The 25,444-nt window shown below is 41.9% G+C and overlaps 1 protein-coding gene across 1 annotated transcript in view; it reads left to right on the forward strand.

The window, feature by feature from the left end:
• Positions 1-25,444, forward strand: part of ST8SIA1 (ST8 alpha-N-acetyl-neuraminide alpha-2,8-sialyltransferase 1) — a 141,228-nt gene that overhangs the window by 16,753 nt on the left and 99,031 nt on the right. The window contains exon 2 of the mRNA XM_037389176.1: positions 18,278-18,422. Coding sequence (XP_037245073.1) covers positions 18,278-18,422 — 145 coding nt within the window. The remainder of the gene's footprint in view (positions 1-18,277; positions 18,423-25,444) is intronic.

Here is a 25,444-nt window from a genome sequence, read left to right on the forward strand (position 1 = left end):
TGGGAATCATTTTGCTCTAGAGATGACTGTTTAAGTGGTGAGATTTGGAAGTAGAGTGATGAAATGTGTGGAGTACAGCCCACTCACTGCAGCTATCTCTGGTACCTGTCCTACTTAAGAGCTGTGGTAGGGAAAATGTCCATATGGTTAGCAATAAGACAGGAAAACAACATTTGTTGCTCTGTTTCTTTTTCATTCTGTGATTGCATGTTGCCAACTAGACAATCCACAGACATGGCATCTAGTGAACTTTGTTTGCTGCGGTTTTGACTGTCCCAGTGGCACATGCTTGGGAGTGATGAATTACAATGGGCAATTCTTTGACCTCCCATATCTAAAACTGGAGTTGGTTACTACAGTTTTGGGGTGACACTTTAAAACAAAGGCACTCTTTATTCTGACTGGATGCCACCCAAAGCATTTTGCCGAGATGACTTCTCACTTGGTGTTCTAGTAGGGTCAGACACGTGATGGTCATTAAATTAATGCATAGATAACATGTATTTAGAAACAGGGACTCAAAACTGCACTGTGCTGAGGACATTCAGCTACTCCAGAATTCCTTGGCCACCCGCACTTGACTAGCTTTGATTCCAAACTGTGAAACAGCTCTGGGAAGGTGAGGGATTTGTGGGGGCAGGCATGGAGCTTCTATGCTTCTGGGTGGCAAATGCCAGCACCTTCTCCAGACTGATCTCACCAAGCAGGAGGCAGAGTGGAAAGCAGTGAAATTATGTGTCTCAGGTGTTCTCGCGCTCTCTCTCTCTCTCTGTGTTACTTGTTTTGCTACATTTTCATCATCCAGATTCTGCCTCAAATATATCTGCCTTCCAGTGGATGTGAAAATGCACCCTTTGGGGATCTGCAGGGCAGATTTGTGATAAGTGTGCAGCATAAATTGATTGATAACAGACTTTTATTACAGTGCATAAGAACACAGAAATATCTTTAGTGGGACAGACTGCTAGATCAGGTCCATTTAGTTCAGTATCCTATCTCTGTCAAGGGTTGGCACCAAATGCTGCAGGGGAAGTCATGCGATAGATAGGGATATGTAGTATAATCTCCCAAATAAATCGGTGTCTCAGATTCTTTGAGTTATGAGGCTTACCCTTCATTACCTTAGTTTTAATACCTCATGCAAAATTACTGTTGTTAATTATAACAACTTTCATATTCTTGGTGCATACATAAACAATCAATCCCTTCTTAACCTTCATTATGCTTAATTTAGGAAATGCAGGTGTTCTCAGAATAGGTAGTTCTTAAATATATATGTCTCAGTCTTAGATTGGTGGTTAATCACTTTAAAGAATGTATTTCCTCTTTGGGTGGTATATTCTTTTTGTACTATTTTGCTTTTTTATCTGATTTATTTTTAGATTGTAACATTGTACCAGAAAACAAAATGTTATCACACTGTTGAAAACTAAGTATCTCATCTTCAGCCCTATAGTAAACAGTTTAGTTACTGTGGAAACTGAATTACTGGTCTTTAAAATTGTTCAGTTATTGCTTCTGAAATACAACTCTTCATTCTAAATAATTAACTGCTTGAATTTCTTGAGATGAGTAGCATAGACCAATTGAAAGACATTTCCATGATTAAATATAGCTCTATAACTTGTCACACATTCTTGAGCTGCAAGGTGAATTTTCAAGATGAGTTTGAGACCTAGGAAGCTGGCAATTGGACTGCCCGGTTGCTGGATGCTCTCAAATGCCGTGTGACTTTTCACCAGCTAGTTTCAGGCCTGGGAGCCCTGAATGTAATGAAAGGCTCAGTCAAAAGCTTTCCTATAAGCAGATGTTGGGTTAACTTCTGTGCAGCGCGTTTCCTGTGGGTATGGATGTGAAAGTGTTCTCATGCTGGGCACAGAGGCTAACATTTATCTGCCTGACAGGACACGTTTCTCATGTTCACTCAGTAGCCGGAAGAAAAACCGCAAACCCAGCAACTGTGTTGGAATCTGTTGTTGGTTCGTCGTGCCATCAGTCCTGTGCTACCCTGGCAAGCTGGAGAGGAAGGGGTCAGAAAGGGAGAGCATCCTGGGTGACTGTCTCTTTGGGCCAGGGGCTGCCTCTGCTCCATGTCTCTGCTGTGGCACCCTTGGGTTTGACACGTAGTTTCCACAATACTCATAAATGATTATGAGTTACTTCTAGTCCAACCTGATGCATTCAAGATCAATTGATAAATTATAGAATCTGCCGTTCCTCTTCCTCATTCCCCTCAGGATCTTCAGTGCCACTGTTTCATGGTCCGAGGTTTCCGTTGATTATCACATTCCCCACTAGTGATTCCATGTTAGTGAATAGTAGATCCAGCTGTAAGTTGACCCATCAATACCTGTATCAAAAATTATCCCCAACACACTTCAGAAATCTCCCAGGTTGCTTGCATCGCTTTGTGTTGCCCTTCCTGTAGATGTCAGGGAGATGCAAGTCTCCTCATGGACCAAGAGTCTGTGATCCAGAGACTTCCTTGAGTTGTTTAAAGGAGGTTTCAGTTACCAGCACTGTGCCTCACTCTTCTGGAACGGACAACGTGGATGCCTCTGTAGAAGTAAACTCAGGTTACTGATCTGGAGAGATGGGGAGTTGCTTAAGACCACCTGCAGCTGGAGTTGAAACAATAGAGTATGAGAGGCAGAAGGTGGATGGGAAATGAGAAGATGGTTCCTCCCTTGGGCAGAAGAGTGCTGCTGGCCAGTGGTTAAAGAGTGCCTCTGCTGTCTTGCAATGGTTTGTTCCCCATGGTGATGACCTGGTGTGAGATGAAGGTAGAAGGTCCGAGCAGATGCACTATACTTCAGCTTGCTGCCTGTTCACTATGGGAAGGGCCCTGGTTGTTGGAGCTCCAGCTGTGGAGAGTTTGCATAATTCTTTAGTAGTGGCACAGCTCCTCTTCCCCTTTCTTGTTCAGTGGGATCGCTTGGACATGCTACCCTGAGAGACTTTGCATGGCTGTGAGTTTTGTGTCTTGTTCGTAACTGCTGGCTTATAAATTCCCCTCTCAGCAATTTTCAGAACCTAGTTCCAGTATGTTTTATTATTTAGATTTCTTTGGGTTATGAGTAGTCTGTGAAAACTAGAGTGTGGCAGCTAATTAAATGCAGGATTTCAGCAGTCCTTCAAGCAACAATAGTTTTCTGTGATATGCGTGGCTGTATATGTCAAGCGCTTCAGGTTTCGCTTTTATTTAGAATTTCATAATGCTGCACTATATACAATTCTTGCAGGCATTACAAGGTAGCACGTTTTGCATCGCCATAGTATGCCAGGCAGCCGTCTAAACAGCAGCATTACTACCTGAACTTTAATGAATCATGTAGCTGGGTTTTTGGGAATAAAGAAATCTAAGAAAGATGGAAAACTCTCAACCAGTGGAGCAGAAAGAGGAGGAAAAGCAAAACCCCAGACTTGAATTCTGACAGGAGCGTTTCCCATAGCTGTAGGGAAGCTGTTTTGCAGCACTGGAACACTCAGGTTTCCCAAACCCGCCTGCTCAGCATGTGTGCCTGTGCAGAGGAGGTGCGATTGTGTGGCTGGAAGCAGGTGCTGCAGATGGCAGGAGAGGTAGATGGAAAATAAACATCTTGGCAGAGTTACGTAGGAGTCATAGCATGTAGTAATCTCTGCAGTTTTGCATTTGACAGACTTTTAGGAATTCTTCTCTCACATTTAGTGTTCACTTGTTAAAGGCCACCAGCTTAGACAGAGGGGTAAAGTTGGATGTGTTGCTTTTTTTCCCCAGGACTTCAAACCTAAAAGAGCTCAGTACATAAATCACGTTTATCCCCAGGGAAGCTGTTTGTTTGCTGCAGGTAATGGGGTTTGTGCATTCCCAACTTATTCCCAGCAGCACAGAGCATAGCACAGCAAACTAGTTAGGATAGACTCAAACACGGTTCCTGTTTCCTCGCCTCTTCTTTTCCCACTGCCAAGCAACTGCCTGGTTTCTGCTTCTGCTACTTCTTCTATGCCTGTTTAGGTGACCTCCCCACCTGCAAGCCCCCAAACCCAAACCATTAAATGTTGTGGTGTGTTGTGAAACTCTGTGTTTGCAGTGTGTGCTGCCAAGTATCTGTTATTTAATGGTAATGATAAAATAGCGTGCAATGAGTTAGAAGCTAGAGTTGTAAATATGTGGTGACCTTGATGGCTGAAGCTGTTTGGATTATTCTAAGGACTGTTTCAGAGCCCTGCCAAGATGTAGTGATGTGCCTGTGAAATTCTGGGAGCTTTGGAAATATGAGTTTTGGAAGCTCTTCTTGCAGTGCTGTGTGAATATTTGTCCTGAAAGGTCAGGTTTATGTTCCCTGATTACACTAGCAAATTCTTTCTAGCTGGTTGGAGGAAGTGTTCAGGGGAATCCTGCCAGCCTTCTGACAGTTTGGAGTAGTTCAGATGATAAACCTCTGTGTGTCCTTTGAAGGCAGCAGCTGATAGAGATGCAGAGTACATGTTTAGAGGAAACATGGAGTGCTTAGGTCCTGACTACTTAGGTCTAACCCAGGAAATTTGCTGTGTTTTGTACACCCTGGGGTCAAAGTGTACAGTTGTGGTGGTGAACAGTGCATTGGTGCTGTGACTCTAGCCAAAGGGACTTGGCTCAGGGTAGGTTGCCAGTGGAGGAGTGGTGTGACTCAGAAGATGTGAGTGGAAGGTGAGAAAATGTCAATTGGACTCTTCCTTACCTCCTGTTATGTACTAGTCAGGTTGCTTTGCCGTAGTGAGCATTGGTGAGAGTGGAGGTCTGAGCACATTTTAAGTAATCACGAGACATGTTACATAGAGTTGTCAGTGAGCTGGCAGCATTGTTGAGAGCAAATGGCAGAACTTCTGCATCAGCACTTTATCCTTTCTAGTGAGGTGCTAGAGAGACCAATGTATATGGCAGTTTTTGTTACTGAGATATGTTCAGAAAAAAAAAAAATAATTTTCCTGTGATTGTGTTCCTATTGTCTAGGCCAGGGGATAAGCAACAGATTTTAATGATGTATAGTCACCTATGGATATAGCAGGTAGAGGTTCATCACACTTATTTCAACTACCTGAAAGTTAGGTTTCTCTGTTAGTACTCCTACCGTAATTTCCTCCTGCTATAAATAATGAACAGGCAGAGGTCCTTGTGGATACTGACAGCTCTCTTCTGCCTTAGATACGTGTTGTAGGGTAGGGTAAGTGTTCTGTTTGTGGAAAATCTAGATGACCAACACAAAATAGATGCCTCACTGTGTGGTGGCTGGGCTTTGGTAGTATGAGCATTTTAAGAACTGAGACTTAAAGCACACCAGTAGACTGTTACCAGACTGTGAAATGGGGCTTCAACCACTAAGTGCTCCTGCATCATGAATCAATTAATACAACACACAACTGTCACTCAGCCACCAAGAATAGAAGTAGGAGAATTGCAAAAAGAAAAAAAGGCTTAGCGCTTGCTTCTGCTTTTACTTGACCAGAGTCAAGTAAATGAACAGCATCCCAGTTCTGCAGTGTACCCTGATGATCATCAATAAACTTGATTTCTTTATTTTCTTTTTTTCCCCTGGGCCTACAGCAGAGCAAGCTGTGAAGACAGAGAGGGTACATTGCCTCTTGTTCCTAGGACAGGTGTTTGGAGATGACTAGTGAAAGCATCTCAGCTGACCTTCCCTGCAAGAACAGATTCATTCCAACTCAGGGCCGGTGAGATCTTTTCTGATTTCAGTAAGTCTGTAGAACACGCAATATCCAGAATTCAGATATGATGGAGTTAAAGATGAGTGCAAGATAATGCCATTTAACTTTTTTCTGCTGGTTCACCAGAGGAAAAGAGACTTAAAAAGATTTGGATTTAGAGCTTCTAATGAAAAGATGTTCCAAAGTGGATGTGCCTTTCCTTTATTTTAATCCACTTACCGCATTTAGCAAAGTATTTGCATCAATGAACCTGATTTTACAGCACCTGGTACTCGGGCAAGATTTAAAACACATTAGCAAAACTGCTTCAGAAATGAAGCTTGTAACCGCAAACAGTGGAAATGCAAGTTCAGGTTATGTTTCAAGTTTTAATCTGTGATAATTTTACCGTTTGTTTTCATCTGTTAGAAGCCATCTGTCGGTACACAGAAGAATCACTGAACTCAGTTCAGAAATATCTCTGGATACTTGGCCAACTGAACATCAGCTGTTTTCAAAAGCGATGTTGATGGCTGGAGCAACTCGGGCTGTTAAGTGAAGTCCAGTGTCGGTGCTTGACAGTGCATTAAATCATGGCTTTCTTCCAAAATTGGACTATTACAGTTTAACTGGTATATAATTCTGGGTATACAGGGGCAACAAAGAACACAGTTTTGTCAATGTCCTTCTCTAGAAAGCTAAAGCATGGCATTATTTGGCATTTATTGGATTCCACTCCACCCACCCAGCCAGTAGGAAATGTGACCTCTATGACTGCAATCCTAATCTTAATTCCCCCCGCTTTTGTCTCACTGGGTGATTTCATCTAAACTAGAGAAATAGAAGTCTTCAAGGTAGTGAGTTCCTACAGGTTTCATGAAAAACAGCAGCTGCGTAGAAGAGAGGGATCAAAACTGAGGTTTCCTCTTTTGTTTGTCCTCCTGTTTGGCTGATCAGCTTGCCCTGCTAGCTGGCAGGGCGTCAGATGGATGCTTCCCAACCGGGCAAAACTCACTCTGTCTCCTAAACAACTGATAGTTCTGAGATGTGGGAAGCAGTTTCTGAAAAGTGGAAGAAACAAGTTTCTCTTCAGAATAGGGCTTCCTTCAGTTGTAGATCTATTCATATGTTTTTGATGGGTTAAAGCTTGCCCCCAAATGTGCAGCTTTTATGCCTTTGAAAATATATTCCTCTTTCATGCCTGTTCATGTGATACTTTTTACATATTCTTGTCTCCATTGCACATGTAGGCAATGGCTGCCTGGTCACCTACAGTTTTTTTTGCATCAAAAATCACTCTACTGACCAGTGGAGGATTATTCCTCCCCTCTTTATTTCTGTGGTCTCAGATCTTAGGCATTTCAAAATGTTTAAATCTGTGTAAAGGGGGAATTTTTTTTTTTTTTTCTTTCTGGCCAGTTCACCTTCTGTGAAGGGGTATGACTTTAACTGATCAAATTAGTAAAAAGCTCCCTATGGACTTTCTTGGATTGGAGCGTGGGGGCACTGTTGTGAGGAGTGTTATATAATACTTTCCGGGCTTTTATCTGGGTTGCAGAAGCAGGTGGAGAAGTCACTGTAGTGTGATAATTGGCTGCTTAGATCTAGGTGGTATCTATCATCGCTCTAGATATTACAAGCGCAAATGTAACATTAGAGCTGCTCGATTTATTTTTAGTAAATCTCCTTCTCCTGGAAGAATACAGCTATCCTGTGCCCTTGTTGAAGCCAAATGTTTCTTTGTGCTTGTAGCAGTGCAAAGCAAGGAGCAATTTTGCTGAAAGGAGTAAGGGAAGTGGTAAGAACAACTCGTTTCCTCCCCACCCTGCAGCGTCGTGTACTGTAACTTTCTGTCTGGGTTGATAGTTCTGCTATTTTGCAAGGCAGCGATTCATTAATTTAACCTCATCTCTGTGAAAGCTGCTCTCCTTCTGCCAGGTTTATAAGATTAAAAAAAGAATAGTGCATAAAGCAATTAATCTGTTCCACCTGCCCCACTCCGCTTTGGCTCTGAGTACTCTCTGACAAAACTTCCAGTTCATGCAGTTCTGCCATCTCGCCTTTCTGACAGCCCACTCTGAGGGCTCTATGAACAGAGCTGGAAGACCATCAGCTGAGGCTGCTGGCAAATAGCATCCTTCTGTGACATGCTGTAGACAGACAGAAGACCTACAGTCCCTCCCTCCCAGCTCACATTAGCTGGAGAAGCCTTGCTAGGCTTTCTAGGGTCTGGAGCAGCAGGTCTGGCTTTGTGGACTGGAGTTAAGCTACGAAACATAGATGTTGCCAGTTGCCATCTGAGGTAGTTGGTCTCTTTATGACCTCTTTGTGGAGAGGAAGTAGGTATCTGTTTAGTTTGAGATGAACCACACCCTAAAAGAAGCTGTCTCTCATAAAGAAGCCTCGGAGTGACTTGGATAGAGGTGTTTACATTTCAAATACTGTAAATGAAGTGCGATGAACCCTGTGTCTTCCCCAAGATGGGCCCTCAAACACAGCTGTCATATTAAGGGGCTGGTGGTGGTGTCGTTAGCTAAGTGAAGGAGCAGTCTGGTGCAGTACCGGGGAATTCCAGCATTGTGTGAGATCATTTCTCTTGAGCTGCTGGCCAGAAACCATCAGCTCGTGCTCAGGTTCATCACTTCTCAAAGGAACGTGGCTGTTTGTTGCAGTTCCTAGGTGAGGTGACGAGTCACCGTTGTCTCTCCTGGATGTGGTTGGAGTTTCATTGGGAACAACACAGACAACCCAGAGGCATCCTGCTTTCCAGTAGATTTTAGTGCGAGCAACAGAGCAGCGCTATGGTGCTGGTTTTGCTATTACAGGTTACAACTTGTGGTTTCCTTTATATATAGCTCTTTATACATCTGATATGAGTCTCAGAACTTAGTCTGAATGCGTACTAAAACTCATACATTATAATTCATACATTATAATTTGTGTTTCAAAGCTTATAAGCAGGCTTTGTGCGTAGCAGTTTGAAGCAAGTTTGCATGAATCGAAATGTATTCTCTCTGAGAAGAGGCTGACAATTCTGTGTTTCAATAGGTTTCCAGATCAAATCTGCTCGGTTTGTAGGTAAAAGAATTGGCAGGAGGAAAGGTGAACTTAAGGCCTGTCAGATGTGCAGGCAGACTTCCATTCACTGAGAAATATGCTGATTTCTTCTAATTCATGAACATTGTTCAGTAACAAAGACAGTCCCTGGCAAATTTTGGGCTCATCCGTACTTCTACAATTTAAATGTTGCACGGTTCAGTCCTCCTTTGTACTTGCACTGCTAATGAAGATACGGAATAAATTGATGCGATGCTAGTAAAAGAATCATGTCTGTTTTCAGTGGTAGAAAAGTATATCCTTTCAGTTACTTTTCTTAAAATGCAGGGTTTTGATCAAAGAGAGAAAGCATAATCAACTAAAGTAATTGTGTATCTTTATTACACTATCTGGGATTTGCTTTAAATTCAAAGGAGAAGCTGATAGAGATTAAATAATCTGAAATCATCTGAAGATTCAGAGGCTGATCTGAGCCACAGTTCAGTTTTGAGGGAACAGAATTTAGGTAAGTTTGGGGAATTCCACGGTGAATCATATAATACTGTTGCTACTGCTGTCTTCTGAAAATGGATAAAAGATTTAAGAACCTTGAAATTTTAAGTTTCACTATGTCTGTCCTTGTTTGGAAGGAGGGTAGAGGGGGAAAAAAAAAAAATTTTCTGTGATACTATGAATGTTTCTGGAAAAAAGATATCACTTGTACGTTTCCCCAAAAAAACTCTCAAAACCAAAGGGGGGTGAGGAGGGGAAGAGTTGGACAAAATCAGTCACAGATTAGGGTGATATGCTGCCGTGGCTGACAGCTCAGATTTTGCCTGCTGCAAGGCAGCGAGGTTTGTTTGTACCAGGCCAGGGTAGCAAGGAAAGGGAAGCCCAACACACAGGAGATAAAAACTGTTATATATTTCTTTTGCAGCCTGGAAAACTTAACTGCTAATTGTACTGTGTAGACGGCACAAAATGTTTTGTTCAGTGATTTTAAAATGAATAATGAAAACCAACAGGTACAATATTTTCAGGTTAAATGAAATACTTTGTTTCCCTTTTGGGTGCCTAAAAAAGACCTGAAAGAAAGTGCTGAAGGAAAAAATACTGATGATGCAGAAAAGATGGAAGTGCTTGATTTGTAATTCCCCTCCCACCCCCACCTATTAATTTGGCAATTTGTAGCAAATTATCCAACAGTTTATAGTTAAAATTTCTTACTCACTTTAAAAAGTCACATACAGCTCTACTGCTAAGCTCATGAAGGTGGTTTCCATGAATTATCTTTATTCCAAGAAGTGTCTATGGTCTCTGCAACCTTTTTCCTTTCATGCAGGTTGCAGCACCAGGCAGTTCAGTACCTGATTTGCTTCTGCCTGTGACCTTTTTATTGTCCTGATATCTTTCCTCTCTTGAGGAAGATGGGGATATATTACATGATCCTTGTAAAACCAGACACCAAAATTGCTGCAGGAGGCATTGAAATCGGCCGAAAGTTCATAACAAGAAACAATATAATAATAAATGTGAAGAGAAAAACTGTCATGACTTTAGTTTTCATAAAAATCTTATCATATTGCAGAAAACTTGGCAGTAATCAGACAATCAGTAATCAGCTAATCTCGCTGTTCTGCTCTGCCGTGTCCACTCTATTTATTTTTCATTGCATTTAAACTAATTCTTCAGGTTCAGGTAATTGGGGGATTTTCACAAATGAACTTGTGCAGAGCAACATATTCTTGATTTAGATGTTTTTGGCAAAGGTTTTAATTTTACTTAGAGCTTAAACTATTACTGCTTTCCCAAAAAAAGAGTTTGGTATGATTTTGTGAATATCAAGAGGATTTGCATTGGTGGTTCTCTTATTCTTCTGGTACTTGTCCATGATGTTCTTAGGAGGGCAATTTTAAGGTCATATTCCCGAACAGTTGTGCTAAAGGTAGTTTTAAATTTCATCTCAGGTGGGGTGGAGTCTGCTGTAGAGAGGAGTGGTGCCAAAATACTTGACAAGGCTGAAGCCAGTATTTTATTTTGATGTGCAGGAATAAGACCATGTGGCTCTGTGTTTTGTGACCAGGAGTTCATTCAGTGTGTCCCTTAGCTTCTGACGGTTGCAGAAAAGTGACAGCCTCTCCCCTCCATCTCCCAAGTAAATTCATAGCAGTTGCTCGTGTTCTACCCACAGCTTTGGTACAGGGGCAATTAAGTGTTTGAAGCAAGAGTCTGATGTGTGCGATATCTGCCCTGGTAAGAGAAGAACATTATATTCCACTTTCAGTTTCCGTATTGCTGTCTTCTGCCCTGCTTAAGGTGCAGGCTATCATGCCTTGAACCACTTGAATACTAAGGTACTTTAAACACCATGAAAACCTCAAAGCCTCAGTGACTTCTTCAAGCTAACCCCCAGTTACAAGTAGTATATTGAGCTCTTTGGGAACGAGAAATTGTGACTGTGACCAAGCCCAACTAACCATGTTTTAACAGACTGTCGGAAGCCAAATGCCAACTGCAGCTACAAGCTCGTGTGACCATGCTGACTTTAATTGAATCAGTGACTTTACTGTTACTGAACGGGTTCTGTAGCCTTCTGTAGAGCCATAAAATTCTCAGGCTGCCAGCTTGGAGAAAAAAATGGCCACAAGTATAGTCATTATGTGGCTATATGAGAGGGCTGCCTTACAGCTGCTAGCATTAGCTACTGCCTACTGTTGGAGATGGGATATGGGTTAGCTTTTTTTACTGTTCTTGGATGGTGATGGTCATTGGATGGATGAATTCAGGATGTGTCCAGGTGTGAACTTGCTGATTAATTACTGATCCTCTGCATTTCTTTTATCAGTGATTTGCAAGACGACATTACAATATTGTTGGTAAATTTTCCAGATGAGAAAAGGAACAGGGTGGCAACTGATGCAGGCGACAGGCCCAGGAGAGAGAGCAGCCTGGGTTTCCTGCTGCGCTTCCTGATTCTCAATAGAGCCATATGTGAAATCTCACATTTAGCAAACCAGAGTGTAGGCTGCAGTTACAGATAGATGTCCCTATCCTGGGAAGCACTGGCAGTGAGAAGAGTGCTAAATATTTAATCAGTTAGATGTGCTTTGGCCTTGGATGTGGGATGCATGGGTAATACCAGAGAGGTCGTTTTGTCCCTGTAGCTGGCAGGGGTTGACTACTGTAGAAATGTTATTTCCAGGCTTGGAATATTTAGAGGGGAATTTTGAAAAAAAGGCAATAGCCACAGGAATGATGGAAAGGGTAAATAACTTTGTTCAAAAGTGAGAAATTCGGGAAACTCCAGCTCTTCCACTCATCAGAGGGGAGGCTGAAATCCGAGAAGCCAGGGATCTCTGAACTGGGTGGGGGGTGGTGGGGTGGTGGTGAAGAGGGGAACAGATAATTTAAAAAAATCAGCCAGAACCTGAAGGGACAAAAATTCAAGCTCTAAACTGAGTGCTGATCTTTTAAAGGCACAATTTTAACCATTAAGCAACAGTTGTGGTTTCTCCCCTGCCACCAAAACTTATTGCGAGAACATGTGGAAGTATTATTCTTGGGGAAACATTACACTTTGAAGACTAAATTTAGAGATTTTTCAGGAATAGATTTTAGACTCCTCATGATGGAAGTGGTCAGACCAGTTGCGTTTCAGAGCCACTGTTGATATTAATCACTAAAGTATTTCTGACAGGCATGTTAGCCCGGGGTCTCTGAAGCGTGCATGTGCTGGGATATAGGTGTTGATTTAGTTGAGGAGTCCCAGAGGCTCTTGATGGGTCCCCCTGCCTCTGCTCAGGGATATGTAGATGGAAGCAATTAAGCAATTGCACCGACATGGAGCTGTGCAAATCTTCCTTAATGAACCCAAGCAACCACCCATCCTCTGGATTTCAGCAGTGCCACAAATCCCTGGTTGTGGGTGATGGCCTGATGATTTTGGCCTGACACCAGCTGAAACTCCAAGGACAGATTCATTTTTTTCTCTGCGTGTTCAGATTCATGTGATCCTAAGGCAAAACATGGGCAGCTGAGGTGAACATGGACTGCAATGTAGAGAAAAGGAGGTTTGTGTTAGACCAAATGCCGAGTGTTGTGCTGTCAGCTCCTGGCTCTGATTCGTAGTCACCGGACAGAAGCTAGCATGATGACCAGCTAAATCCAGGCAGCTGAGCAGAGTCTGACGAAAACAGTTAGTTTGACCGATTATTTTTATCTCAAACTGGAACCTGAACCTCAAGTCATAATTTTAATGCTGCCATTAAAGCCAAACTGTAATGGAACAGTAATAGTAAGTTTAGTGTTACATTGAGCAGTGGTTGAATCGGTGCCTTTGTTCCATGTGGGGACTGCTGGTACTTGCTGGGACCTGCAGAGCAGCATCAAGCTGTAGCCCCTCCTGTCCTCTCCCCCTCCTGTGTGTGCAGCATCATCCTTCACGGGGCACTGCCGTGCAGACCTCGATGGGGTCCTGCACAGTGCAAGGTTCATCAAGTGTGTGTGATGTGCTATAAAACTGCTGCCTCCTTGGGGCAGAAGAAGGGGTGTTGGTAGTGTTACCAGTGTCAGGGCACCGGTAGGTCTTAATAGCCCTGACCAGCCTCACCTTGGACCCTTACCCCTGTACTCCACATGCTGTGCCATGCCACACACTCTCTGCCCGTCGGTCCATTTATGATCAGGCTTAAGCCTTCAGTCCTCCATGAAGTTGCCCTCCTGTTGCTGCTGCCTGAGAAGTGGTTCCACTTCAACCTGATCTTTTCCTTATCCCCCTGGTATGGGTTTAAAAGGAAAAATCTGAGAGGAAGGACTTTGCTCCCCCTCGCTTTCACAGTGCTGGCAGCACTGATGTGCTCCATGTTGACCAGCATCACAAGACGGGCATGGCACAGAGAGCTGGAGAAGTGGTGGTGTGCTGGGGAGGCAGGACCTGTTCCACCTATGAAGAAGAGATATCTAAAGGGCTATAAACTCCTGACTGACAACCCATGCTGTGGAATTGCCCATTTCTGCTTTTAGATGTTATATTTGCCCATCTTAAGCCATATGGGATGTTTGAACTAGCTATTGAGTCATTATTGGCTGGGACTCAAGTCAAACCAGAGTGAGATTAAGTATTAACTGGCTGCAAACAGAAAAAAGTTCATTAAGGTGAAGAATAAGCAGTTTGGGATTTTTATGCAAGCTCTTTCACTGACGTTATGTATGAGTTTAGGTTTAGACTTCTCAAGGAGGTCTGGTTTCCTCTCTGCTTTTAGGTGGAGGAGGGTGCACCTATATGAGCTCTTTGATCAGAAGTGGGCTTTTGAGGCAAATCTCCTGATTGTCACAAGTTACTGCACTTCAGTAATGCACTTTTTGCTACAGCCACTCACAGGCTTTTTGTGGAATCAGACCAGAGTTAGTCTGCAGTAAATACCATGAAAAGAAGGTAATGTGGGTATAGGAACCTTGGCACCAACTATTCCACTCTGCTTCTTTCAATGTGCAATGTCTGCTGGTATAACCTGAACGAAGTGTACTGTGGGGATACAGCTCATGCCCCCAGACTGCTGCTCAGCTCCCGCCTGGCGCTTGAGCCGATGAGCGGAGCCACTTCAGTGCTAATGCTGCCCTGTGGTTAGTCACCTGCTTGGTGCCCAGTTCTGGCTGAATCTTAGAGGCCTGAAGTGAGAGTCTCAAAGTAACTTTTCTTCTGCTTCTGTCACAACTGGGGATTTGTCCCTTAAGTGCTATCAGGTCTGAGGGCCCCCAGTGCCTTTTCAATACCAATATTAAAGTTATTTAATTCCTCTCATACGTAGGTCTCCCCTGAATTGGAGATAACTTCGAGTCAAAGGTATATTTTTTACGTCCTGTGAGTGCAGAAATGCTTACAGTGAACTGAAATCCTTGGCTAAGAGCTGCTGCAGTTTTGCAAATTCATAACATTTTAGCTGTATGTTTTAATCTAGCTACTCCCTGATCCTGCAAAGTACCCTGCTTTAGATTCACCTTTGAATCCATTCTGCTTTGTAATGCATGTTTTCATATGGAGCTTTTCTCACTTTGGAACTTTGGGATTTGGATCAGAAAGAGAGACTGAATGATGTGAGACTTTTAAAAATTACTCTTTTCTGACAGAAAGCACATGTGAGTGCACAAGGTTTTTGTGCTAATATATACAGATGCATACTTGAACTAGTGATCTGCTTATCTGTGGACCTTCCAGGAGGTACTTGCTACTTTTCATAATATGTTTATCAACAAAGGATTTAGTGGGAACTGGAAAAATGCATTTTTGGGGAGGGAAAAGAGTAGGTATATATATCTAGCCTGATAGATGGCAGGGAGGGTGGGAGGAATCATACAAAGAGATACAAAGAGCTGTTCCCTAGCTCTTCAGTTTACCCTGGCTAAAGAAAGGGTCATTAATATGAAACATTCCCTAGATACTTTTCCACTGAGATGTCTGTTATTTTTGTGCTTTTTCCTCTGACCAAACTTCCAGAGAAGGTATGAGTTGCAAGATTTCACTTGGAAATTTTAGTTTTGTTATACAGTTGTATAAGAAACAACTATATGTAGAGTTGAGCTCCGGCTGGTCTTGGATTACATTATGTTTTCTTGAAAAAGTTGCCATGGGGATAGAAAATACAAAGAAAAGGAGAGGAAAGATAGGCAAAAATTATTTTCTTTCCACTTGACAGAGCGAGTGAAATATTTTTCCAAAGGCTGCATACTGGAGTTTGTGGACAGCCAGAAAAATCTCCACTCTCAAATCTTTCATTTGGAACAATATTTCATGACTGTCTGAAACTGCTTTGCAAAGGTTATTTGGTAAGAGGTTTCAAATTTTCTCTAGTCTGATTTTCACGGTTCTGTGATGAAGGCTTTATTTGGGCATCTACGGGAGGATGATGTGAAGCCTTTCTGTGGTGGATATAGGTAGAGCCATTGGTGTTTCTAGGAATGGAAATTGCCACTCTGGCTGACACATTGCTCTGTTCTGCTCAAAGAGTGACAAACGAGCTCTACAACAGGCAGTCTAAAGGAAAACACAGTTCCAGAATCACAGAAACAGAAGTGTGAAGGTGCCTAGAATGATCACCTGGTCCAGCCTTTTGTGGGAAATGAAGTCTAGCACCTTGTCCAACTTCATCTTGAAAACCTCCAGCGATGGGGACTCCACCACATCCCTGGGGAAGTTGTTCCAAGGGATGATTGTTCTCACTGTAAAAAATTTCTTTCTTATATCAGGATGAAACGTCTCCCAGTGCAGCTTGTACTCATTGCTCCTTGTCTTCTCTGTGTGGCTCCTTGTGAAGAGAGAGCCTCCATCCCCGTTATAACTGCCCTTCAAGTACTGGAAAACTGATGAAGTCCCCCTAAGTCTCATCTTCTCCAGGGAGAAAAGACTTAACTTTTTAAGTCTTTCCCCACAGGGCAGGTTTTCCAGCCCTTTGATTGTTGTTGTGGCCCTTCTGTGGACCCCTTCCAGTCTGTTTTGAGTCGTGGGGTCTAGAACTGAACACAGTTTTGTCCTACACTTCATTAGTTTGGGATTGACTTGCACACCAAAGCATGGCAATTTACATCTTTTCTGAAATACTTCTCTATACGGACGGAAGAGCGCAGGTATGTATGGAGAAAACACATGAGAACAAGTTATTGCTCGTAGCGCTTCAGCCTGAGCAGCAGCACGCTCTGCCCTTGTGAGCCCCTGTACCCTCACACTGGGGGGTCTGGGTATGTGGTGGAGCCTCATGCTCTTCAGTGCGGCACCATTGTCAAATGGACGACATGCTGAAATTTTGAGCCATGTAGCACCCTGTCATAAGCTTCTGATTTGAGTCTTCATAAAAATCCGTCACCTCTTTGGCTGCCTGTGGGGACAGAGCGGCTGCTCAGCCTGTTACAGGGGGAGAGCTTATCTTGCGGCTCGTTGTAGAAGCTGACTCTTGATTTAGAACAAAATGTGATACCCAGTTTCCTTGTGTAATTTGCTTCTTTTTAACAATTTAATCTCCCTGTGTGTCACGGGCAAAGGATACACTCAGGATACACCTGCTTTAGGAGAAGAGTGCACCTCCTGCCATCAATCCTTGCATCCTTGCTGTCCTTTGAGAGCCTTCTTCCACGTGAGCAAGTGTCCCAGTGGCCTGGGGTGGTGGTGGTGGCAGCGCTGCCCTGGAGCTGAGCCAGAGCAAATAATTGAATTTCCCCAGTGGGGAAAGCTCACAAATAGCACTGGCACCGCCAGGTTTCCTCTTCTGCTAAGATTACAACAAGTCAGCTCTAGCGTTTTCATCAAGTTTTCAGTTGAAATACATATGGAAAATAGTGGCATAGTTGCAGAAAACTATTAACTGATGGCAAAATAAATTTTTGATAGGGGAAAACAATGATTTCTTTTTAAAAAATCAATTTTTAGAGAAGAAAACTAGCTGTAAAGCTTTAAAAAATGCTAAAAAAAATTTAAAATTTCTGTGAATGACTTAATGGTTTTGCATAAAATCTCCTCTTTCATACAGGAGAACATTTTAGTAGCCACTAATAACTGATGTTTTTCTGCCTGCCGCTTGCAACTCTTATGCAGCCACTTGAAATGGCATCAGTCTCTTTAGGATTCCCTTTAAAATAAATGAGAAATTTATGTAATAATGTATCAATGTACTGTAATGGCATAACTCTACAATGTATATTTTATATATGTCTATTTCTTATAAAAACTAATATGAGCGTGACCCTTCGTATAGAGAGCTAATCCCTTGCAGCTTCAGAATGACAGGATATTCCTGCCCTGCAGATGCCTAGAGTTTTTCATCATTCTGTATTTTAGGGAATTAATTGCTGAGTTTGCTGTGATACAGAATTTTTGCTCAGTATAACCTTCAACCACCTCACCAGCTCTCAAATTTCTACTCGGGCTGAGTAATAAATGTTTTGGGGAAGTGAGCGTGTAAGAGGATATGCAGTTTCAATGAGGAAACAAGAAGCATAACATCCACACTATCTATCTGTCTGTCTCATACTGAGATGACTCAAATTGAACTTCAATTAGAAGTCAAACTCTAATACTGCTGTGAATATAGCACAAGGGTGTTTAGTATCTGGAGAGAGATGCCGTATTTTTTCCGTACTAAGTTATGTAACTGGGGGGGGTTAGGAGGCCTGCCCTTCATGAATAAGGTGTGGGATTGAATTTTCATATACCTTGGATTTAATTTTCAAAGGAGCTTCTCTGATTTCTTTACGTGTTGAAGGCCAGGTTTTTATTCATTTGAATGGGTTGTAAAGGATGGAGGGTTTTTTTTCTGAATCTTGGTTCTACCTCTATGCCACTCAAAAGTGAATGGAGGTTTGACATTTTTACTGTCTGTTTCTAAGGTTTTCTGAAACAAAATCAGGTTTTCTGGCCTTTCTGTAAGTAAAAAAGGGTCACCCTATGTTCATCCACTGGCTGGGAAGATGAAGGGCTTGCTTTGGAGCATCTGAGAGTGGCAGATCTCAGGTGTGAAGGGTGGTTGTTGGAGAAGGCATGCCAAGGCTCCGATTAATTAGTGGCTCTTTATCTTTTGGTTGTCTTCACCAGGAAACTGCTGGAAGAATGCTGTGACCCCGGGCAGCTCTTTGCGATGACAAAGCTGAACTCCCCAATGGGAAAGAACCTCTGGTTTGATGGGGAATTTTTATATTCTGTCACTATTGACAATGCAACTTACTCTCTCTTCCCACAGGTTAGTAACCTTTTTCTTCTTTTCACTTTAAGTATTAATATACCATATGGTAACGTGGTACAAATGAATATGAATAGGCTGAATGCTCATCAAGAAATTGTATCTTCATTTCTCAATACAAACCAGTCTCCTCTTTTTTTACTTCTGTGTCCTGAAGATTATAAAACGTTTGTATGCATGTTATTTCTGTGGCCACTTTTCAGGTGTGTACATAAGGGATGAGACTGGGTGTTTTAAGTTCTGGCTGTTTTAAGAAGGCGATTTCTGCATTACAGTCAGTGATCACACTCACTGGGAGCTTGAGCCCTCATCTGGGATTGCTTCGGTTCAGATCTACTTAGCTAAGATGTGACAGTACTTTGTGTGAAGTTGTCCAAGTTACTTCCAAGTTAATTAAGTTTACTGATGGCAGGCAATGTGAGCGCAATAACAGAAGCCGACAACTTGACCTTGCCGATTCTTGCTGTGTTTTGAATATCAGAAGTGGTTTGTTGCTGTTCAGCAAAGGTGTTTTCTGTTAAGTGCAGGGTTTTTGAGTGCTGAGAATTTGTGATGCTGATCTAGGGTTCTTGTATTTTTAACTAATGTAAGAACTGATGTTAAATAATCAATTGATTATATTGAATGTTGTATGCGGAAGGAGAGTTGTTTTATGTGGCTATGCATTTAAAGAAAGCTAGACATCTGGATGTATTAATTGATTTTTCTCAAATTAAAGGCATAGGTATTTATTAAGCCTCCCAGTCAATGGTGAGTCATTCGCATGAGGCTTTTCATTTGTTGCTGTTCCCCTTAAACGTGTAGCAGAGTTCTTAGCTGTTGAACTCATCCTGCAAACAAAACATCAAAAAGGTTATTAGTAGTTTCCAGATCTCAACAACAGACTTATGGCTTTTAATGAGTTTCAGTGGAGAAAGAGTGAGGGGAAGCTGCAGCACAGGGCAGAGGAGATGGGAACAGCTGCTTCCTGTGTTAAGACATCATCTGGAGGAGCTGTGTTACAGCTGCGCCTGGCTTAGGCTGCCAGCCTGCTGCCGTGTCACTCGGCTGTGCCTGGTGCAATGAAGTGGTTAATGGACCTCTGCTTCCCTCAAGCTGCTCCCCAGCTGCTGTGTCCCTGCAAGTGAGTAGATGCTGAAAGGTGCGTGGGGAGTCTTTTCCTGCAGTACAGCTGGAACAGGGCTGCCCAGCTGGAGTGAATTTCTCTTCCTGCCTTTGAGACTGGTAGGAAGTTTATGGTGTGTTGCAGAGCAGCAGCTGTAAATCTTTTTTATGATTATTAGTGTGAATCGTTGCTACAATATTGCACTGTTTATTGGAGAAAACTGAAATCCTTGGCAGAGCTGTGGACTTCAGACCACACAAAGATATTGGCAGCAACTGCTCAAAATATGTGTGTGCATCCTGTCCAGTGTTTCAGGAAAGCCCCACCTGAGCTGGCACAGGGAGGCCACTTATTTTGTGATGAATTTGGGATTTCAGATTTGATTATCTTGGGATTAAAAACTAGCACTCTGCTGGCCACAGTGGTGTCCTACCTCCTCTCACAGAAAAGAGACTCTGGGCACCTTCAGAGAGGTACATGCTGGGTAGAGAGGAATCACAGTGCAGTGATTCCCAGGCTCCCAAGCCCTATCTTCAAAGTTTATCAGCTGGCCAGATTGAGAGTGAGGATCTAGGAAGCCCTGGAGAGATGAACTGCTGAGGGACAACATAAGCTAAGGAGTTGGGACTTCAGGGTCCCTTAGGCTTGCCGAGCAGGCTGTGAAGAGGATGGCTGGATGCTGTTGTAGGGGTGGTGGTGGAAGGGGTTAATTTTTATGATGATCCAACCCTAGAACAATGCTACAAAGCAGCTCTAGGACGGGTGCCGAAAATGCTGTTCCGTTAATCAATTGATGGGCAGTTCATTTCTGACAAGTGCTACTCACTTCTGCTCCCTCTTTTCTTGCAAGTACCATTGCCTCTGACTTGATGTGTTATTCCTATGTATTTTGCCCAGAGGAATTTTGTAGACCTTTATCACATGAAATCCTGTTAGGCTTAAAAGCTTAGGAAGACTTATTTGCAGTAAATTCTTAAACAAAGTATTTTTCTACCTCTCTCTGTTTCAAAAAAAAATACTCACCTAAATTTTTCAGGCTTCTACTTTGAAGAATGGTGTCTATTAGCATGCTAGCAACCAGCAAGCAATTTTTGTGAAGATGAATATTCCTTTCAAAAGTATCCAGAAGCTTAAAACCACTCCTAAAATATGGGTTATACTCCGAAATTCTCAGGGGTTGTAACAGGAATGTAAAGGGCCACAGCTATGTTGATATAATTGAAGAAATATTTCCTCCAGAATAAATAAAAAAGGCTCTATCCCCATCAATCTGCTGGGCTTAAGCCATTTTGTGTTTGCAGAACATTTCTCAGTCCTGAACCAGTTATTGACCTAAAGGATAATGTAACTCAAAAGTAAATAGGAAACTTGCTGTATTTTATGGCATAGAATAAGCTGGCTATGCATCAATGGAAACATACAGAAACATTGTAAGTATGTCAGAACTTAATATGTAAAATGTCAGTTATTTTTGAATGTGAACAATACAAAATACAATATTTTTTCTTCTGAATAATCTGTAGATAAAGTTCTTAAAAGCTGGCTCAACGTTTTCTGATGAGGTGCTTTTTAAAAATGCTATTTCATCAAAATATAAATTTAGTATCTGTTCATTGATTTTTCAATTTTTCTTTGAAGTTAAAAGGTTAAAAGGTTTTGGTGGTGTTATAAAATTTCATTTTACCATTTTTTGAATGTAATATTTCAGCTGTTTTTTTTAATCAGCTCCATTGCCAGCTTTTTTTTTCCTCAGACTTTGCTTGATTATATCCTCCTCCAAGTTTTTGATTGGCTGAGGGAGAAACCTGCAAAAAAAAAAAAAAAAAAAAGCTTTTATGTGGCAATAGTAATTTAGTGTTTTGCTTCAGTCTATAAGAACAAAATTTGAAGTTGCAGTGTTTTGCATGAACCAGCAATTCCAGCTGCTGGAAGTTACTCCTCTTACTCTTCCCCTCCCATTTGCCCCCTGATTTCTAGAATTAAAATTTTTTGAAACAGAAATGAAATATTACACAGACTGCACCATCTTTCCCATCCTGTAGAGAAACTGCTCGTGGCTCATTGTCAGTTTTTGCTAGTGGCTAATGGTCAGGAGAAGATGCAGGGCAGGAGGTGGCTCATTACAGAAGGTGGCCTAACATGCAGTGAGGGTGGGCATCCCACCTGCATCTCATTTCCGAGCACGTACTATGGTGGCATTGCCTGGAGTTGTTGGCTGATGAAGTGTCATTTCAATTAAAATCAGATGTTTCTTGACAGCAGCTTTATTCTGTAACTTGCTGTGATCTACAGCATTATTTCCCACTCTTGGGAGGCAAAACGTGTAGACTCTGCATGTAACTGTAGGTGTAGCTTAATACTAACAAGAGGTTATTCCTATGGCTCTTGTAAAGGTTTTTGTGTAGACTTGAAGTTTCAATGTTAGTCCATAATTTTGATATGTGTCTGGTGGCCGTGAGAGTCCAGAGATGCCGGTGACCCTACTACAGCCGAGATCAGTGGCATGGTTGGGTAAAACTGCACAGCCGGGCTGCCATGTCTCAGGTTAACTTGTAAATATATTTCCTCTCCGTTGTGGTCCAACTGTTACACAGAATGTGGAACTGTGTATTGGTGAGCGTTCAGGAGTCCTGTCCCTGACAGGACAGACCTACACTCACCTTGCTCTTCAGTCTGGAAGTTTAGCCATGCACCTCTGGTCCTGCTGTGGTGGTGTACTGAGGCACAACAGAATGGCTAGCATTTTCCATCCCTTCCTGTCTGACTAGGATGGAAGAAAACAGGCTTCCACATACCCCCGCAGTAATTTTAGATGCTGTGAGTAAATGTGATGTAACCACAGGAACAGCTGGGGTGTAACTCAGAACCATGTGAGAGAAATGTGAAATAACATTCATCTGCTTTTGAGTTAGAGAATAAAACAAGGCAGTTTTAAACTGTTTCTGAAATAATTATTCGCTCATTCCTGTCTTTTTCATCCTCAGAGTTTCAAAAGCAAATTTCAGACTATCTTTACCATTAGAGGACCACCAGTATTTAGCTATTTATGCATATAATTGATTTGTGTTGTTTTTTTGGTAAAAGCTTATAGCAAGGAAGAACTGAGGTGAATTTCTGAGATCTCTTTTCCCCTTACCCCAGAAGGTTGAAGAAATAGTTAAATCAAATGAAACTTTTCACCTGGACTTGTAAAATATCATTTTGGAGGATAGAGGAGTGTATACATTTAATAAGAAATTTCAAATGTTAAGCTTCGACTTTTTAATTTGACAAAATAGAAGAACCCATTGAAGAATTTTCTGATTTTGTTGTATTTCACCTGAAGCAGTTAGACACATTTGGTACAAGTAAATTATTTCAAATTACTAAAATGTGATTCCCCAGCTGCTCAAATCCCTTCTAAAGTTTCACCTGCAAAGTGCTGTCAGCTAGAAGAATGGCCACTTGCAATGAGCTGCTCATGAATAGTCATCACAAATGGTGTCTGAGAAATCCAAAGGAAACAGCTTTGAGCCACAAATAAATTTGGGAAAGCTGGCAGCTGTTTCTGGATACCTCATGATCAGAAGAAAGGCATTATTTTCAAAATTATTAATTAGCATTTAAATTCTTGCCCTTAATATTAAGGCAGGAAGAAAGTTAATGGCTCTACTTGTAGGTGTAAGGTGGAGATATTCTCTGACATGTTCTGTGTTGTTGCGGTGGGTGTTGTATTGGGTAGCAGTGAATGATTTTATGATCGTGCTGTGTGATTTGTGGTTTTTATTCAGGGTACCTGTTAGATTCTGGGAGTTTGTTTAATTTTTCTTGGTTGCTCACAACATTACTCAGTTGGACAGAGATTTTATTGTGTCCTCTGATGCTGGTACTCTTGCTGTGTCGAAGCAAATTCCCTGGTCTTACAGTTTCAGCCTGCCGCTAGTAGAATAATTTGTAATTATTTCAGGGAAATAACTCAGATTTGGAAAGGGAGCTTGGTGTAGAGTCTACAGGCTTTTCTCCTTTTTGCGTGACAAAGATTATAGGAAAAACATACTCATTCTGAGGCAGAAAATGGCAGTTTGATTCAGGCAGGAGGCACTGGGAAGGGTTGGGTGGGAGTGCGGCTGCTGTGCCGATGCAGGCTGGAATGTGAAGGTACAGCTGTATGAGGAATGTGGACCCTGTTAAGAGGACAACGTTAACTTGCTTAGAGCAAACACTGTGTGTTGTTTGGACTGATTTTAGACCCTCATGGTCCAAAAAGTCTGTAAGAAATGGGAAGTGACCTGAAGTGAAGAGAGGCAGGGTTTGATGGACTGCAGTGTTGCCAGGAGGTATGAGTTATTGCCTTTGGTGTTGACTTTGGAAGAACACCGTTAATTTTTGCTTCCAATCTAACTTACTGAAGTAGTTTGTTCTCAGTAAAGCTATGTAATTAATAGCTGCTTGGAGAAATACATTGAAATATTCGCTGTCATACATGTCATGATTTTTTTTTTTTTGATGTCTTGAGTAGGAGCATGAAGTGCCTCCAGACCTAACATTTATTGAGCAACTCTTATATTTATTTCCACTAATTCTACTGTCTAAATAGTATCTCCCTGACTTCTTTTGAGTTGCATTTAATTAGGATTTGGGGAACTTTCTTGGTGCTATCCCTTTTCTTCATTTGTTTCTCTTCTCTTATTTTTTTTTTCCTCTTCCTTCCCAAGCATACTGTAATGCAAACTATGTTCTTGATTGGGGCTACATATGTTTCTTCAAAATGAAAATGTAATAAACATTAATTATTGCAAACATGGAAAATGTTGTATACTAAAAGGTGAAGAGGTAGTTACATCTTGTGAAGTGACATCTGCATGTTAGGAATGCAATTTATAAAAGATCTTCTGAATTATTCAAGCAATGGTATCATATAGTGCCTTTCATAAACTGAGATATGGAATACTGTCTGTAGTGACCTGATAAATTGTGCTCTTTTGGAGCACTAGTCTTCCCTTCAGTCCTGGATAATATCTCAAGCCATTGGCATCAGGTGATTGAGATAACTAAATATTAAGCCAGATTTTTTTAAGTGAAACCCTACCCTCACTTTGATTCCATAATGAGTAAGAGCTGTGTAATTGGACCATTTTGTGCAGCCTGTTAGCAAAGCTGGAATAGGCATCATCTGTTCTATCTGGTCAGTTAAGCAAAAGCTATAGTCCGTTTGAAACTACTCCCTATAGACAAGATGCAAACATACCTGATGGTGAAAATCAAATTTATGCTAAAAAAACTGACACGCAATGTGTATAGTTTGAAGTAATTAGCTAGCAGATGGGAAACATGCTCTTGCTGAAGTGAGTTAAAACAGACCAAGGAGTGGGTTTCTGTCCCTATTGAACATCAGATGTGTGCTTTGGTCTCTGGGCTTGCTGAAATGTCTTCAGCCAAGCTGCTCAGCCAGACTGGCTTTGGTGATCCTGGTTTTCTCTAGTTTCTGTGATAACGCAAATGCCAAAGTGGCTTTATTGCAGTCAGTGCAAATACATAAATAGATGCTGACCTTTCCAAATGTAACGGAGAGGAAGGGAAGGGCTAGATCTGGCTGCAAAGTGTCAGTTTGGCCCACAGGCAGAAAGAAAGTAATGGCTGCCCTAACTCAACCTTTCTATTTCAAATCTAAAGTGACTGAGTGTCAATCACTCTCTTTCCTAGGTAACACAAGAGCTGATCCAAGCACAAACCCGTGCCTTTGCTAGACAGACCCTTATGCCCCTGGGCATTCAAAAAAAACCCCACATGTCAATGCCAACTCTGGGGTTTTGGGGCTAGGAGGATGCAGAAGAGCAAATGTGATCCAGGTTCTGCATTGTTATGGATACTGAGCAGTACTAAAAGAAGTATAAACCCCCGTGGGATTGTTGTGGAGCCACCTAAGACAGAAGGAGCA

Source organism: Falco rusticolus, chromosome 5 (genome assembly GCF_015220075.1).
Source record: "Falco rusticolus isolate bFalRus1 chromosome 5, bFalRus1.pri, whole genome shotgun sequence".
Lineage (NCBI taxonomy): Eukaryota > Metazoa > Chordata > Aves > Falconiformes > Falconidae > Falco > Falco rusticolus.